Source organism: Rhinolophus sinicus, linkage group LG01 (genome assembly GCF_036562045.2).
Source record: "Rhinolophus sinicus isolate RSC01 linkage group LG01, ASM3656204v1, whole genome shotgun sequence".
Taxonomy (NCBI): Eukaryota; Metazoa; Chordata; class Mammalia; order Chiroptera; family Rhinolophidae; genus Rhinolophus; species Rhinolophus sinicus.
The window spans coordinates 1,520,538-1,536,435 of record NC_133751.1 but is presented as its reverse complement, the minus strand read 5'-3'; the positions used below and the strand labels follow the sequence as shown (position 1 = coordinate 1,536,435).

The 15,898-nt window shown below is 42.3% G+C and overlaps 2 protein-coding genes and 1 non-coding gene across 4 annotated transcripts in view; all 3 read right to left on the bottom strand.

Moving 5' to 3' along the window:
• Window positions 1-15,898, bottom strand: part of TSPEAR (thrombospondin type laminin G domain and EAR repeats) — a 116,381-nt gene that overhangs the window by 34,478 nt on the left and 66,005 nt on the right. The window lies entirely within an intron of this gene.
• Window positions 9,621-9,739, bottom strand: LOC141568009 (5S ribosomal RNA). Its single transcript, XR_012491026.1, has one exon. It is a non-coding gene; the product is annotated as a 5S ribosomal RNA (ribosomal RNA).
• On the bottom strand, window positions 13,237-14,051 carry LOC141571549 (uncharacterized). Its single transcript, XM_074332037.1, has one exon. It carries the CDS (start codon window positions 14,049-14,051, stop codon window positions 13,329-13,331), a length of 723 nt encoding a protein of 240 aa, XP_074188138.1. The 3' UTR covers window positions 13,237-13,328.

The following is a 15,898-nucleotide window of genomic DNA, read 5'->3' as shown; positions in this document are numbered from 1 at the left end:
AAAAGAACATAATTTACCAACATAAAAAAAAAAAAAAGTACAAATTGGATAGGAATGGCGGCAACAGGTGGTCTTCTTGAGTTCTCCTTGGGAACTTGCCACAAATTGAACATCTATAACCCATCAAAGGACTCTCTGCTCATCACACAGAACAGCTGAGAGACTCATACCAGGATTACTTGAAAGTGGGCAAACTGGGCGAGCAGGGGAAGAGGGAAGGGAGCAGAGTGGAGACACGGCCCACATCTGTGGATGCAGAGATACAGGGGGTTCCAGGACAGAACAGAGAACACAAGAGCCAGGAGGTGGGCTCTTTCCCTGCGTCCCACAGCTGATCTCTCCTGCCGAGAGAGCAGCATATCCAGCCTTTGAGGCAGTAACCTCACTGAGACCTCCAGCTGGGCCCTAGGTCAGACAAAGGACATAAACACCATACTTGGGCCCCTTCCCCCACTCTCCCAATCCTACCCCTACCCTTCCAGAGACTCAAGCAGGCCTCTGAACTGAACTGGCCTCTATCAGATTACAGAGGTGCTCATGATCTGGGAGCATTTAGTTTGCAGCTACTGTGACCCAGGGAAGAGGCTGGGAAGAGTGTGACACTGCTGGGCTGGGAGAGAGAAGACTCCTCCATCCCCAGCCCCCACCCTTTCTGGCCTAGAGCAGGGTAATTACAACTGCGGAGACACTCCCAGGGGTCAGCAGTAGGTGGCAGAGGCAGCTTGGGGCTTTCAGCAGCTCAGAAATCTCATACCCTCCACACACACACACACGGAAGAAGTGCCCTAAGACTCAGGAGACCTGGGCACAGGGCTGGCTGTGTTACTCTCACTGCGCATATGTGCAGGCAAGAGCAGAAACTGCACTGACTTTGTAAAAACTACCATCCAGACCCCATAGCCCCACTCATCTAGAACTACAGTCCCAGGGGCACTCTGGGCACCAGGTGACTGGATCTGCCTGCACAAGACGCAGAGGACTCTTTGGTACAGCAGAGGACAACCTGGAGATTACTTGGTGGGTTTAAGCCAAGACCGTTGCTGCTTTTTTTGCTTTGTTTTGTTTTTGTATTTTTGATATTTCTGCCTGTGTTGAGTGTGAGCTATTGGCTGTTTTTACATGTGAGTGTATTTGGTTCTTTCTTTGTTGTTGTTGTTGTTGTTGTTGTTGTTGTGCTTGGTGATTTGCTTTCTTCTGAAATTGCCCTACAGCAGGGCCCAGCCCAAGGGGCACAAGATTCAACACACCCAGAGGCCAACTCCAAACCAAACCAGAGTACTACCGGGTTTGACCTACAAGTGACACACCCAAAGGGAATTCTCTACAGGCACAAGAGCACATAGGGGCCAAGCCTCATTTGAGCAATCAACACTCACGCCGCAGAACATCCTGTTATGGGCAGAGCCACGTCTCACAACTAGTCAGCCTAGGAGTCAATCCCACCTACTGATAAGCCAAAATCAATTAAAGATCAACTATAACAGGACAATATACACAACGTAAGAGTCACCTTTAGAGCACATACACAGGAGAATAGGGAAGTGGTGCAAGTCAAATGTAAAGGACACATATTACATAAGGTCACCCAGCAAAAACCAAGAACCCTAGGGGATCTACCTAATACACTGAAGCAAACACATAGAATCAGCCAGAATGGGGAAACAGAGAAACATGTCCCAAATAAAAGAACAGAAGAAACCTCCAGAAGTGGAACCAAATGAAATAGAGGTACCAACCTATCAGAGACAGAGTTCAGAACACCGATGATTAGAATGTTAAAGGAGCTTAGTGACGACATAAAGAAGGATAGAGAAATCATAACGAACAACCAGTTAGAACTAAAGAACACAATAGCTGAAATAAAGAACTCACTTGAAGGAATTAACAGCAGGTTAGATGAAGCAGAGGATCGAATCAGCGACTTAGAAGACAAGTTAGCAGAGATCACCCAAACAGAACAACAACAACAGCAAAAAAATAAAAAACAATGAAGATGGTTTAAGAGACCTCTGGGATAACATCAAGTGCAACAACATGCGCATCATAGGAATACCAGAAGGTGAAGAGAGGAAGCAAGGGATTGAGAACATATTTGAAGTAATAATGACTGAAAACTTCCCTAACCTGATGAAGGAAACCAACATACAAGCCCAGGAAGTGCAGAGAGTTCCAACCAGGATAAACCCAAACAGGTCCACACCAAGACACATTGTAGTTAAAATGGCAAAGGTTAAAGACAAAGAGAGAATCATTAATCAGCAATTGAAAGACAGAGGGTTACATACAAGGGAACTCCTATAAGACTATCAAATGACTTTTCCACAGAAACATTGAAGGCCAGGAGGGAGTGGCAGGAGGTACTCAAAGTGATACAAAACAAAGGCCTACAACCTAGATTGCTTTATCCATCAAGGCTATCATTTAAAATTGAAGGAGAGATAAAGAGCTTCCCAGAAGAGAATAAGCTAAAGGAATTTGTTACCACCAAGCCAGCACTGCAGGAAATATTTAAAGGACTTCTGTAAACAGAAGAAAGATGAAAACAATCTAACTACAAATTTAAAAACGGCAATAACTACGTACCTATCAATAATCACTTTAAATGTAAATGGATTAAATGTTCCAATCAAAAGACATAGGGTGGCTGAGTGGATAAGAAAGCAAGACCCTTGTATATGCTGTATACAAGAGACTCACCTCAGATCAAAAGACACACACAGGCTGAAAGTGAAGGGTTGGAGTAAGATATTTCATGCAAATGGAAATGAGAAAAAAGCTGGAGTTGCAATACTTACATCTGACTCAATAGACTTTAAAATGAAGAATATATTAAAAGACAAAGTTGGGCACTATATAATAAGAAAAGGATCCATCCGACAAGAGGACATAACCCTAGTAAACATCTATGCACCCAACATAGGAGTACCTAAATATACAAAACAGATATTGACTGACATAAAGACAGAGATCAACAGTAACACTATCATAGTAGGGGGCTTCAACACACCTCTGACAACAAGGGACAGGTCTTCCAGAAAGAAAACCAATATGGAAACAATGATCTTAAATGACACATTGGGCCAGTTGGATTTAATTGATATTTTCAAAGCATTTCACCCCAAAGCTGCAGAATATACATTCTTCTTGAGCACACATGTGACATTTTCCAAGATAGACCACATGTTAGGCCACAAAACAAGTCTTGATAAATTTAAGAAAATTGAAATCATACCAATTGTCTTCTCTGACCACAGTGCTATGAAACTAGAAATCAACTACAGGAACAAAACTGGAAGACACACAAATAAATGGAGGCTGAATAACATGTTATTAAATAATGAATGGGTCAACAATGAGATCAAGGAAAAAATCAAAAGATATCTTGAGACAAACAAAAATGAAAACACGACGACCCAAAATCCATGGGATGCAGCAAAGGCAGTCCTAAGAGGGAAATTCATAGCAATGCAGTCCTACCTGAAGAAATAAGAAAAATCACTAATCAACAATTTGTCTTCACACTTAAGGGATCTGGAAAAATAACAGCAAAATAAGCCCAAAGGGAGTACAAGGAAGGAGATAATAAAGATCAGAGTGGAAATAAATGAAATAGAGACCAAAAAACAATACAAAAGATCAATGAATCCAAGAGCTGGTTTTTAGAGAAGATAAACAAAATCAACAAACCTTTAGCCAGACTCATCAAAAAAAACGAGAGGACCCAAATTAATAAAATCAGAAATGAAAGAGGAGAAGTGACAACAGACACCACAGAAATACAAAAAATTTTACGAAATTACTATGAGCAACTATATGCCAACAAATTAGACAATCTAGAAGAAATGGACAATTTTCTAGAAGCATGCAACCTTCCAAGGCTAACTCAAGAAGAAATGGAAAACCTGAATAGACTGATTACTACCAGGGAGATTGAATCAGTAATCAACAAGCTCCCAACAAACAAAAGCCCTGGACCAGATGGCTTTACAGGTGAATTTTACAGAACATTCAAAAAAGAATTATCACCTATTCTCCTCAAACTATTCCAAAAAATCCCAAACACTTTTTACGAGGCCGCTATCACCCTGATCCCAAAATCAGATGAAGACATTACAAAAAAAGAAAATTACAGGCCGATATCCCTAATGAACATAGATGCAAAAATCCTCAACAAAATATTAGCAAACAGAATTCAGCAATACATTAAAAAGATCATATACCATGATCAAGTGGGATTCATTCCTGGTATGCAAGGTTGGTTCACTATCTACAAATCAATTAATGTGATACACTACATTAACAAAATGAAAAATAAAAATCATATGATCATACCAATAGATGCAGAAAGAGCATTTGACAAAATCCAGCAGCAATTTGTGATAAAAACTTTAAAAGTGGGAATAGAGGGATCATATCTCAACATAATAAAGGCCATATATAATAAACCCACAGCTAACATCATACTCAATGGGGAAAAGCTAAAACCATTCCCCATAAGATCAGGAACAAGCAAGGTTGCCCACTTTCTCCACTTCTATTCAACATAGTGCTGGAAGTTCTAGCCACAGCAATCAGACAAGAAAAAGAAATAAAAGGCATCCAAATAGGTAAGGAGGAAACAAAATTGTCATTATATGCAGATGACATGATACTATATATAGAGAACCCTAAAGACTCCACCAAAAAACTATTAGAACTGATAAATGGATTTAGTAAAGTAGCAGGATACATAATTAATATTCAGAAATCAGAAATTATTGGCATTTGTATGTACCAATAATAGAATATTCGAAGGAGAAATTAAGAAAACAATCCCATTTACAATTGCTTCAAAGACTATAAAATACCTAGGAATAAATTTAACCAAAGCAGTAAAAGATCTGTACTCAAAAAATTATAAGACACTGAAGAGAGAAATTAAAGAAGATACAAATAGATGGAAACACATACCATGCTCATGGATAGGAAGAATCAATATAGTTAAAATGTCCATACTGCCTAAAGCAATATACAGATTTAACGCAATACCTATCAAACTACCAAGGACATTTTTCACAGAAATAGAACATATAATCCTAAAATGTATATGGAACCATAAAACACTCCGGACAGCTGTGGCAATCTTCAGAAATAAGAACAAAATGGGAGGTATAACAATACCTGACATCAAATTATACTACAAGTCTACAGTAATCAAAACAGCATGGTACTGGCATAAAAATAGACAGATAGATTAATGGACCAGAATAGACAGTCCAGAAATAAATCCATGCCTATATGGTCATTTAACCTACGACAATGGCAGCAAGAATTTACGGTGGGGTAAAGACAGTCTATTCAATAAATGGTGCTGGGAAACCTGGACAAAACATACAAAAAAATGAAGCTGGACCACCTCCTTACACCATATACAAGAATAAATTCAAAATGGATTAAAGACTTAAATGTAAGATCTGAAACCATAAAAGTCCTAGAAGAAAATATAGGAAGAAAGTTTACAGACATTACCCAGATTAAATTTTTATTGATATATCCCCTTGGGCAAGGGAAGTAAGAGAAAAAATAAACATGTGGGATTACATCAAACTGAAAACTTTTTTCACAGCAAAGGAAACCATCAATAAAACAAAAAGGGATCCTACTGAATGGGAAAAGATATTTGCCAACAATATATCCAATAAGAGGTTAATATCCCAAATTCATAAAAAACTCACTCAATTCAACTCCAAAAAACAAACAACCCAATTAAAAAATGGGCAGAGGATATGAAGAGACATTTTTCTAAAGAGGACATATAGATGGCATATGAAAAAATGCTCAATCTCCTTAATCATTAGAGAAATGCAAATAAAAATCACAATGTGATACCAGTCAAAATGGCTATCATCAATAAATCAACAAAAAACAAGTGCTGGCAATGATGTAGAGAAAAGGGAACCCTCGTGCTCTGTTGGTGGGATTGCAGATTGGTGCAGCCACTTTGGAAAACAGTATGGAGGTATCTCAAAAATCTGAAAATGGAACTACCTTATGATCCAGCAATTCCATTCCTAGGTATTTATCCGGAGAAATCCAAAACTCTAATTCGAAAAAATTTACGCACCCCTATGTTTATTGCAGCACTATACACAATAGCCAAGACATGGAAACAACCAAAATGCCTATAGGTAGATGACTGGATTAAGAAACTGTGGTAGATTTATACAATGGAGTATTACGCAGCCATAAAGAAGAAAGAAATCTTACCATTTGCAACAACACAGATGGACCTAGAGAACATCATGTAAAGTGAAATAAGTCAGACAGAGAAAGACAAATACCATATGATCTCACTTATACGTGGAATGGAAAGAAAAGAATAAATGAATGAACTAATCAGAAACAGTCTCAGAGACATAGAGGAAAAACAGGGTTGCTAGATGGGAGGGGGTGTGGGGATAAGGGGGAAGGTGAGGGGATTAGAAAGCAGACAGTAACCACAAGATGGCCACGGGGATACAAAAGTCAATTTGGGGAATGTAATCAATAATGTTGTAAAGATTTTGTAGGGTATCTGATGGACAGTAGTCTCGTTAGGGAGACCACCTCAGGGAAGATGTAGATGCCTGATCACTGCACTGTACACCTGAAGCTGAAGCTGAACAATAATGAATGTCAACTACAATTTTATATATGTATATATTTTTACAAGAAGCGGAGCACAGCATTAGGACTAGACACAGTGGAAATGTAATGGCTGTGTGTGATGTCAGAGGGATAGTAGATGGGGGGAGGGAGGTTGTCACTGTGTGAGGGATACAAATGATAAATGTCTAACTATTACATTGTTTTGTGCACCTGAAACTAATTTAAAAAATTCTTTAAAAAAAGAAGTATAAATTGTTGTTACACAGCAGTCATGGGGATGCAGGGTATAGCACAAGGAATACAGACAATAATATTGTAAGAACTAGGTATGGTTCCATACAGGTACTAGATCTATCAGGGAGATAGATGGGGATGGATTGGGGGCAGGTGAAAAAGGTGAAGGTGTTAAGAAATACAAATCGGTAGTTAATACAATATGGGGAATATAATCAACAATGTTGTTAAGATCATGTAAGGTGCCAGACGGGCACTGGACTTATCAGGGGGACCACTTCACAGACACAGCACATAGCTGCCCGCCCAATGTGCTATACACATGAAGAGCTGAAGAAGAAGAATATTGAATGTCAACTATAACTAAATATATGGGTTCATATAATCATGGGATGAGGAGTACAGCATAGGGTAGATAGTAAATGGTATTGTAACAGCTACGTTGTTTCCCCGAAAATAAGACCTAGCCGGACAATCAGTCTAATGCATCCTTTGGAGCAAAAATTAATATAAGGCCCAGTATTATATTATATTATATTAGATTATTATATTAAAGACCTGGTCTTATAGCAAAATAAGACAGGGTCTTATATTAATTTTTGCTCTAAAAGACGCATTAGAGCTGATGTACAGCTAGGTCTTATTTTCAAGGAAACACAGTATATAAGATGTCACAGGGGTAGTGGACTGGGGGGTGGGTTATTACTTTATGAGGGGTTGAAATGTCTAACTATTACATTGCGGTGTACACCGGAAACTAACAAAAAGGGAAAGAAAAATCTATCAATGTATACATACTACTTTAGAATGAAGGAAAAAAATACACGATTAGCTCAACTTGTGCAGAAAAAGCATTTGACAAAATTCAATACCTTGAAAGGTATTGACTGCTAATGACAAGGACTAGAAGGAAAAGACCTGAACATGAATGTATGTATGAAAAACCCACAGCAAACATTGTACTCAGTGATTGTACTCAAAGACTGAAAGCTCTTCCTCTAAGATCAGGAACAAGGCAAGGAGACCCACTTTTGCCACTTCTATTCACCATAGTGCTGGAACTTTAGGACAACAGTTAGACAGTGAAAGAAATAAAATTCATCTAAATTGGAAAGGAAGAAGTAAAATCAACTCTCTTCACAGATGCTGTAATCTTCCAAATAAAAAATCCTAAAGATTCTACAAAAAAACCTGTTAGAACTAATACATGAATTCATCAAAACACAAGGATACAAAGTCAACACCCCAAAATCAGCTGCATTTCTATACACTAACAGGGAACAATACAAAAGGAAATTATGATAATAATTCCATTTAAAAGAGAATCACAAAGAAGAAATACTTAGGAATTAACCAAGGAGGTGAAAGACTTGGGCAATGAAAACTACAAAACACTGCTGAAAGAAATTAGAGAATTCACAAATAAATGGAATGACAGCCCATGTTCATGGATGGAAGACTTAATATTGTTAAGATGTTAAGATACTACCCAGAGTAATCTACAGGCTTTATGAAATCACTGTCAAAATCTCAATGTCCTTTTTGCAGAAATATAAACACCAATCATAAAAGATTCATATGGAATCTTAAGGGACCTGAAAGCTAAAACAATCCTGAAATAGAACAAAGCTCGAGGGCTCATACTTCCTGAAGTCAAAACTTACTGCAAAGCTACAGTAATCAGAACAGCATGGTACCAGCATAAGAACTGACCAGGGGAATAGAATCCAGAATCCAGAAATAAACCCTCATACAATAGGTTAAATCATTTTTGAAAGGGCATCAAATCCATTCAGTGGAGAAAAGACATTGTTTTCAATAAATGGACCTGGGAAAAGTGGATATCCATATGCAAAATAAAAAATTTAGAGCATTCCCTAACATATATACAAAATGAAGTCAGCATGGACCCATGACCTAAATGTAAGACCTAAACAATAAAACTATTAGAATAAAACACAGGATAAAGCTTCACGGCATTGGATTTCATAATGATTTCGTAGACATGACACCAAAGGCACAGACAACATAAGAACAATACAAAAAATGGGCTTTGTGAAAATTTTAAGTATTTTTGCATCAAAGACAATCTCAACAGAGAAAAAATAAAATGGGGGAGAAAACATTTGAAAATCATGTATCTGAAAAGAGATTGATATCTAGAATGTATAGAGAACTCCTAACACTCAATAACAAAATAAATCATAGAGCCCAATTCAAAAATCTGCAAAGGAGTTGAGCAGACTTTTTTCCAAAGAAGACACACAAATGGCCAATAAGCACATGAAAAGATGCACAACATCAATCATCATTAGAGAAATGCAAATCAAAAGTACACTGAGATACCACCTCACACCCATTGGGATAACTAGCATAATAATAATAATAATAATAATAATAATAATAATAATAAAAAACAGAAAGTAACAAGTGTTGGTGAGAATGTGGAGAGATTGGAACCCTTGTGCACTGTTGGTGTGAACATGAAATGGTCCAGCTACTGTGGAAATCACCATGGTTGTTCCCCCCAAAATTAAAAGTAGAATTATCATATGATCCAGTAATTCTATCAGGTACACGCTCAGAGGAACTAAAAGCAGGGTATCAAAAAGATATTTGTAAAGCCATATTGACTGCAGCATTATTCACAATGGCTAAAGTGTGAAAGCAACCAGTGTACATGGATGGATGAGTGGATAAGCAAAATGTATGTACATGCAGTGGAATATTGTTCAGCCTTTTCTTTTTTTTTTTTTCAAAGCCTACAGCACCCGGTATTCCCAGGCGGTCTCCCTTCTAAGTACTAACCAGGCCCGACCCTGCTTAGCTTCCGAGATCAGACGAGATCGGGCGCGTTCAGGGTGGTACGGCCGTAGACTGTTCAGCCTTTAAAAGGAAGCAGAAAAGGATGAGCCATGAGGACACTATGGTAAGTGAAATAAGCCAGTCACAAAAGGACAAATACTATATGATTCCACTTCTATGAGGTGCTTTAGAAACAGAGAGTAGAATGGTGCTTCCCAGGGGCTGGAGGAAGGGGAGAACAGGGAATTACTGTTTAATGTGTATAGAGTTTCAGGTTTTCAAGATGTAAAGAGTTCTTGAGGTGGATGGTGGTGATGGTTGTACAACATTATAAATGTACTTCATACCACTGAACTGTACATTTAAAAATGGTTAAGACAGTACATTTTATGTTAACTTTATTTTATCTCAATAAAATTTTAGAAAGAAAAAAGAGAAAGAAATGAGCCATCAAGCCATAGAAAGACATGGAGGAACCTTAAATGCACATCACTCAGTGAAAGACACAGTCCGAGTCTCCATACCATGGGATTGCAAGTGTACGACATTCTGGAAAAGGCAAAACTATGGAGACAGTAAAAGATCAGATATTGCCAGGGGTGTGGGGAAAGGAGCGATGACTCGGCAGAGAACACAGGAATTTTAGGGTAGTGCAACTGTTCTGTAGCAACTATAATAATCCATATATGTCATTACACCTTTATCAGTACCCCTAGAGCGTATACCACCAGGATGTGAACTATAGATTTTGGGTGATACTGATGCGTCAGTGTAGGTTTACTGGTTATAACAAATGAACCGCATTTATACCAAATGTATCAACATTGCAAGATGTTCACAGCGGGAAAGGCTGTGCACGTGAGAGGGTGCAGGTTATGAGGGAACTCTGTGTACTTTCCGCTCAACTTCGCTGTGAACCTAAAACTGCTCAAAGAAACAAAGACTACTACTGAATTGCCATAGGACCATAAGGTTATCTGGTTTCTCTTGAGTGAGTTCTGGTAGTTTGTGTCTTTAAGAAATGAGTCAATTTCATCTTCGTTGTCTAATTTGGGGGAATAGAATTGTTTCCTGCAGTCCTTTTTGAATTCTTTTAGCCTCTGTGGGGTCTGCAGTAATGCCTCCTCTTCCATCCCTGATACTGGTGATTCGTGTCTTCTTTATCTTGTCTAGCTCGAGTCTGTCCACTTCAGTTACCATTTCAGGAAACAAGTATGCTTTCATCTTCACTACTGTTTCACTGTTTTCAATTTCATTGCTTTCTACTTTAATCTTTATCATTTCATACTTTATGCCTTCTTGGGGTTTAACTCACTCTTATTTTTCCATTTTTCATTTTTAACCTCTTTGTTTCTTTATATTAAAAGTTCACTTCCCATAGGCAGAAGAGTGGAGTTTGTCTTTTTGTCCCATCTGGCAGTCTCTTTTCTGTTCCTCCTTCTCTCTCTTCCTCTTTGGGGACTCCAGTTACAATACTCCAGCTAGCTAATGCTCTGTCCATTTCTTTTCCCTCTCTGTGTCTCATTTAGTTTCTATTTCTCTGCCTTCAACTTCACCTGTCTTCTCTTCTGCAGCATCTATTCTGCTGTTAATCTCATTTAGTGTAATTTAGTGTCGTTTTCACTCCGACATTGTAGTTTTCCTCTCTAGATTGTCTATCTGTGTCCTTTTCAGTATTCCTCATCTTTCCCTAATACGTTGCTTAATCTTTTCTCTATCTTCTTGAATGCATGGAACAGAGTCTTAACTCTTACTAATTCTATCATCCATAACATTTCTGATTTGGTTTTGTTTGTTTTTTTATTGGGGAACAGTGTGTACTTCCAGGCCTTTTTTCCAAGTCAAGTTGTTGTCCTTTCAATCTTAGTTGCGGAGGGTGCTGTTCAGCTTCAAGTTGTCCTTTCAGTCTTAGTTGTGGAGGGCACAGCTCAGCTCCAGGTCCAGTTGCCGTTTTCTAGTTGCAGGGGGCGCTGCCCACCATCCCTTGCAGAACTCGAGGAGTTGAACCAGCAACCGTGTGGTTGAGAGCCCACTGGCCCATGTGGGAATCGAACCAGCAGCCTTCGGAGTCAGGAGCATGGAGCTCTAACTGCCTGAGCCACCAGGCCGGCCCCTCTGATTTGGTTTTGATGGATTGATTTTATCCTTATTATGGGTTGTATTTTCTGCTTCTTTGCATGCCTGGCAATTTTGAAAGGATATCTGAAATTTGAATTTTACCTTGTTAAGTGCTGAATATTTTGTATTCCAGTGACTGTTTTTAACCTTTGTTCTAGGATATAGTTAAGTTCCTTAGAAATGGCTTTCTTTGAGGCTTTCATATCAGCCGTGTCAGGTGGGACTGGACCAGTGGTTACACTGGGGCTAATTTAATCCACAAATGAGGCAATGCCCTGTGGGTGCTCTGCCCAATGTCCTGAGAATTATGACCATGTTCTAACTGCCAATATTTAAAGCATGTCTGGTATCTGGGATTATGCCATCTAATTTTGTTGATTTCCACAGTTGCAGCCTCACACATGTTTGCTGACCATCACTAACTGACACCGAGGGAGACCCTCTGAGGGCCTGGGGTTACTCAGTGCAGCTCTGCCCTCTCTGGCACTCTCACCTCAAACAGCAGCTGTCCAGGGCTCTCCACAACTCTCAAGGCCGTCTGCGACTCAGGGGTGCGTGGAGCTCTCATTGGGTTTTCCCTTTCTGCATTGGGGCCTAGAAATATTAAGGCAGTGAGTGGGGCCAGGCGTGAGACGCACTTTGTTTGTTTCCCTTTCTCAAGTTGCCTGTTCTGTGCTCTTCAAGTCCAGTATCTGAATCCAATTGCTCCACGATATCCTTAACTTTATGGTTTGGCCCAGGTGGGAAGGTCGTCCAGCCCCCCTCACCCCATCTGGGCTGGAGCAGCTCCTCCCTGACTCCTTCACGTCTCTGCTAAAGGTGTAGACCTGCGGGGGTATCACAGGGGTCGCCCCGGGCTCGCAGAGGCCGTGCTGCATGGCGCTCCAGGTGGCATCCTGGTGGGCGACTGTCAGGGTTGGGTTTGCTTAGATGGAACAGCGGGTGGTCATGGTCCAGGGTCCTGAGAGCCTAGACCATGCCTTGTCCGCAGGAGAGCAGCCTCAGGGAAGCCCCAGGCAGGGGCCCAGCAGGCACTGACCCTCCGGGGCGACAGCTAGGGTCCCACCAGTGACCCTGTCCCCCCAGAGGAGTTAGGCCACTGCCTTTTGGGATTTATTTCTCAGTCACTCATTCCTAGCATATACGTGTGCATGGAGGGGAACAGTGTCTGGTCATAGCTGTGTGTCCCCACCCAATAAGGTCACATGAGGAAGCAGGTCAGGTGAAGTGAGTTTATTGGGGTGCCCTAGAAGGTGCTGACACACTGAGAGTCAAGGTCAAGTGATTGACAGAGAAACTGAGAGGGAAGAACAGGTGACCCACAGGCAGGAGGAGGCCACTCCTGGGAGGCAGAAGCCCGGGGAGCAGTGGGGTCAGGGGTTCCTGGGAGTCAGAGGTCAGGTCAGGACACTCGGGACCTGGGGGAACCCCATCCTGGGTGGGGTTGGCCAGCCAACACAGGTCAGGACCACACTGAGGGGCGGCTGGGGGGACCACTTTCATGGGGTCTGCTGGAGCCTGCTTCCCCTGCGGTGACACACTGGTCAGCAGCAGGACTTCTGGGCCGAGGCGGGGATGCAGCAGACTGTGCGGGAGCACAGGGGGCGGCAGATGAGGGACACGCAGGAGGAGGGTCTGCAGCAGGACGAGGGGGCTGGGCAGGGGGTGGCACCAGAGCAGATGGGTGTGCAGCAGATGGGCTTACAGCGGATGGGTGTGCAACAGGCCGGCTTACAACAGACAGGTGTGCAACAGGTGGGCTTGCAGCAGATGGATGTGCAACAGGCCGGCTTACAGCAGACAGGTGTGCAACAGGCGGGCTTGCAGCAGATGGGTGTGCAACAGGCCGGCTTACAGCAGACAGGTGTGCAGCAGACGGGCACACAGCAGGCCTGCTGGCAGCAGCTGGGGACAGAGCAGGGGGACTGGCAGCAGCTGGGGACACAGCAAGAGGGCTGGCAGCAGCTGGGGACACAGCAAGGGGGCTGGCAGCAGCTGGGGACACAGCATGAGGGCTGGCAGCAGCTGGGGACACAGCAGGGGGGCTGGCAGCAGCTGGGGACACAGCAGGGGGGCTGGCAGCAGCTGGGGACACAGCAGGGGGGCTGGCAGCAGCTGGGGACACAGCAGGGGGGCTCGCAGCAGCTCTCTGGGCAGTCGTCCACCTGCCAGGAGGAGTCCGTGCAAGAGTCACAGGAACCAGGCAGGCAGACGCGGCCGCCATAGCTCAGGTCGCTGGAGCAGACGGACAGGGTGGACGCGGCCATGGTGGGCGGTGGATGGGAGGTGAGCTGGGAGGAGGGTGTGAGTGTGAGTGCGAGTGTGAGTGTGAGGTGCTGCTGTCGGCTTTTATACCCCTGCTGGGGGGGGTGTTGTCCCAGGAGGAGGCTCCCCACGCCCTCCCTTCCTCATTGGTGTTTAGAGCCTGTTGCAGCAGAACCCTCATTAGTGCTGGTTTATTTTCTGTAATTGTTTTTCCTCATTAAACCTGTGACTGTGTTGCAGGATGTGTATCCCATCTCTCCTCTGTTTGGCTCCAGAAAACTTACAGAAATTATTTGAGGCAAGATTATGCTGAGTTGAGGTTTAGCTGGGAACTCTCCACAGTGATGGATTCTGCTTCCACCTCTCCTGTGTTTGGAGTGTTTTTCATATTTTCATTACTTTAAAGCAGTTTTAAATGTAGGTATAAAGTGACAGTTGCATATCTTATGAAACACAGCTCTACAGAGGATTTGATAATAGAAACGGGTTCTAAGTCATGTTCTTGCAGGGGCCACAGCAGTCTGAGCTGAGTGGACAATGACGTGTGCGTTTGGACGGAAAGGTCATCAGGATCTTCAAGGGAATCCGTTCTTTAGAGCCCTAGACATACACTGGCAAGTTTTTAAATGAATAGAAATAGGAACAGCCCCCCCACCAGGCGGGAGGGAATGGCTGCCTTGTAGAGGTGAGGCAACACCAGGCTGTCCTCCAAGGTGCAGGACCAGCCCCGCAGGGGGGATCAGGTGCTAAGGGTGATCTTTCCTCTCTTCAAATTATTACATCTTTCTCAAGTAAAGGCAACAGTAACATTTTCACGTAAGCAAGATTTTAGGAAGTGTTCCACTCATATTTCCCTCTTGAAAAAAATACGTAGGAAATACGAAAGACAACCACGTGATGAAGCAAACAGAAAATTCAGGAAATGGAGATGGGGCTGGCGTGGGTGTGAAGAGTCAAACACATCCTTCCGGGGCCCCACTGATGGAACTGTACAGAGAGGGACTGGTAAGGGAAACGACTGTCGAGGTGCAAGGGACCTGCCTCTTGGGCCTGCAGTATTCAAACAGGGACTTCCTGACTCTGTACCTGGTTTGCACAGACCTCCCGTGAAAAGCATGAAGAAGAAATAATACCTGGACAAATTAAAGGTAAGTAGCAGAAAGGAAAATAGCCCTCAAGGACTAAAGCATCAGTGTAAACAACAGTGGAATGTCGTGGAAAATTGTAATTAATTTAAGGAGATTCAGGACATCACTACAAGGGGTTCTGCTTCTGGGAGCCTGTGGTGGAGTTTACTTGACCGAACTTCCTGTTGAAAACAATGGAAAATACTGGGTGGGGGGTGGGGGTCTTCCTAGAGCACTAGAAAGCTGAAAACAGAATCAAGAATAATGGGCCAGTGGGTGTGGCCGGATGGCTCAGTTGGTTAGAGCACGAGCTCTTAACAACAAGGTTGCTAGTTCAATTCCCACATGGGATTGTGGGCTGTGCCCCCTGCAACTAAGATTGAAAACGGCGACTGGACTTGAAGCTGAACTGCACCCTGGAGAAGCACACTGTTCCCCAATATTCCCCAATAAATTTTTTAAAAGTGGGAGACTATCATTCACCCTTCATTTAAAAAAAAGTGAAAAGAATGACAGGCCGGGAGGGATGTCAGGGTCTGTGCTGTGGACCCCCAGCCAGTGTGAGAAACCTTGGCTGTTTTTAAATAAATAAAGTGAAATACATAACAGGTTACAAAGAAGACCAGTTACATTAAAACACACTTACTAAAACATGAGACACAATGAGTGATCTGGTACTTGCCTGTCTGCTAAACAGGTACGTGACATACTCCAGCACTGAG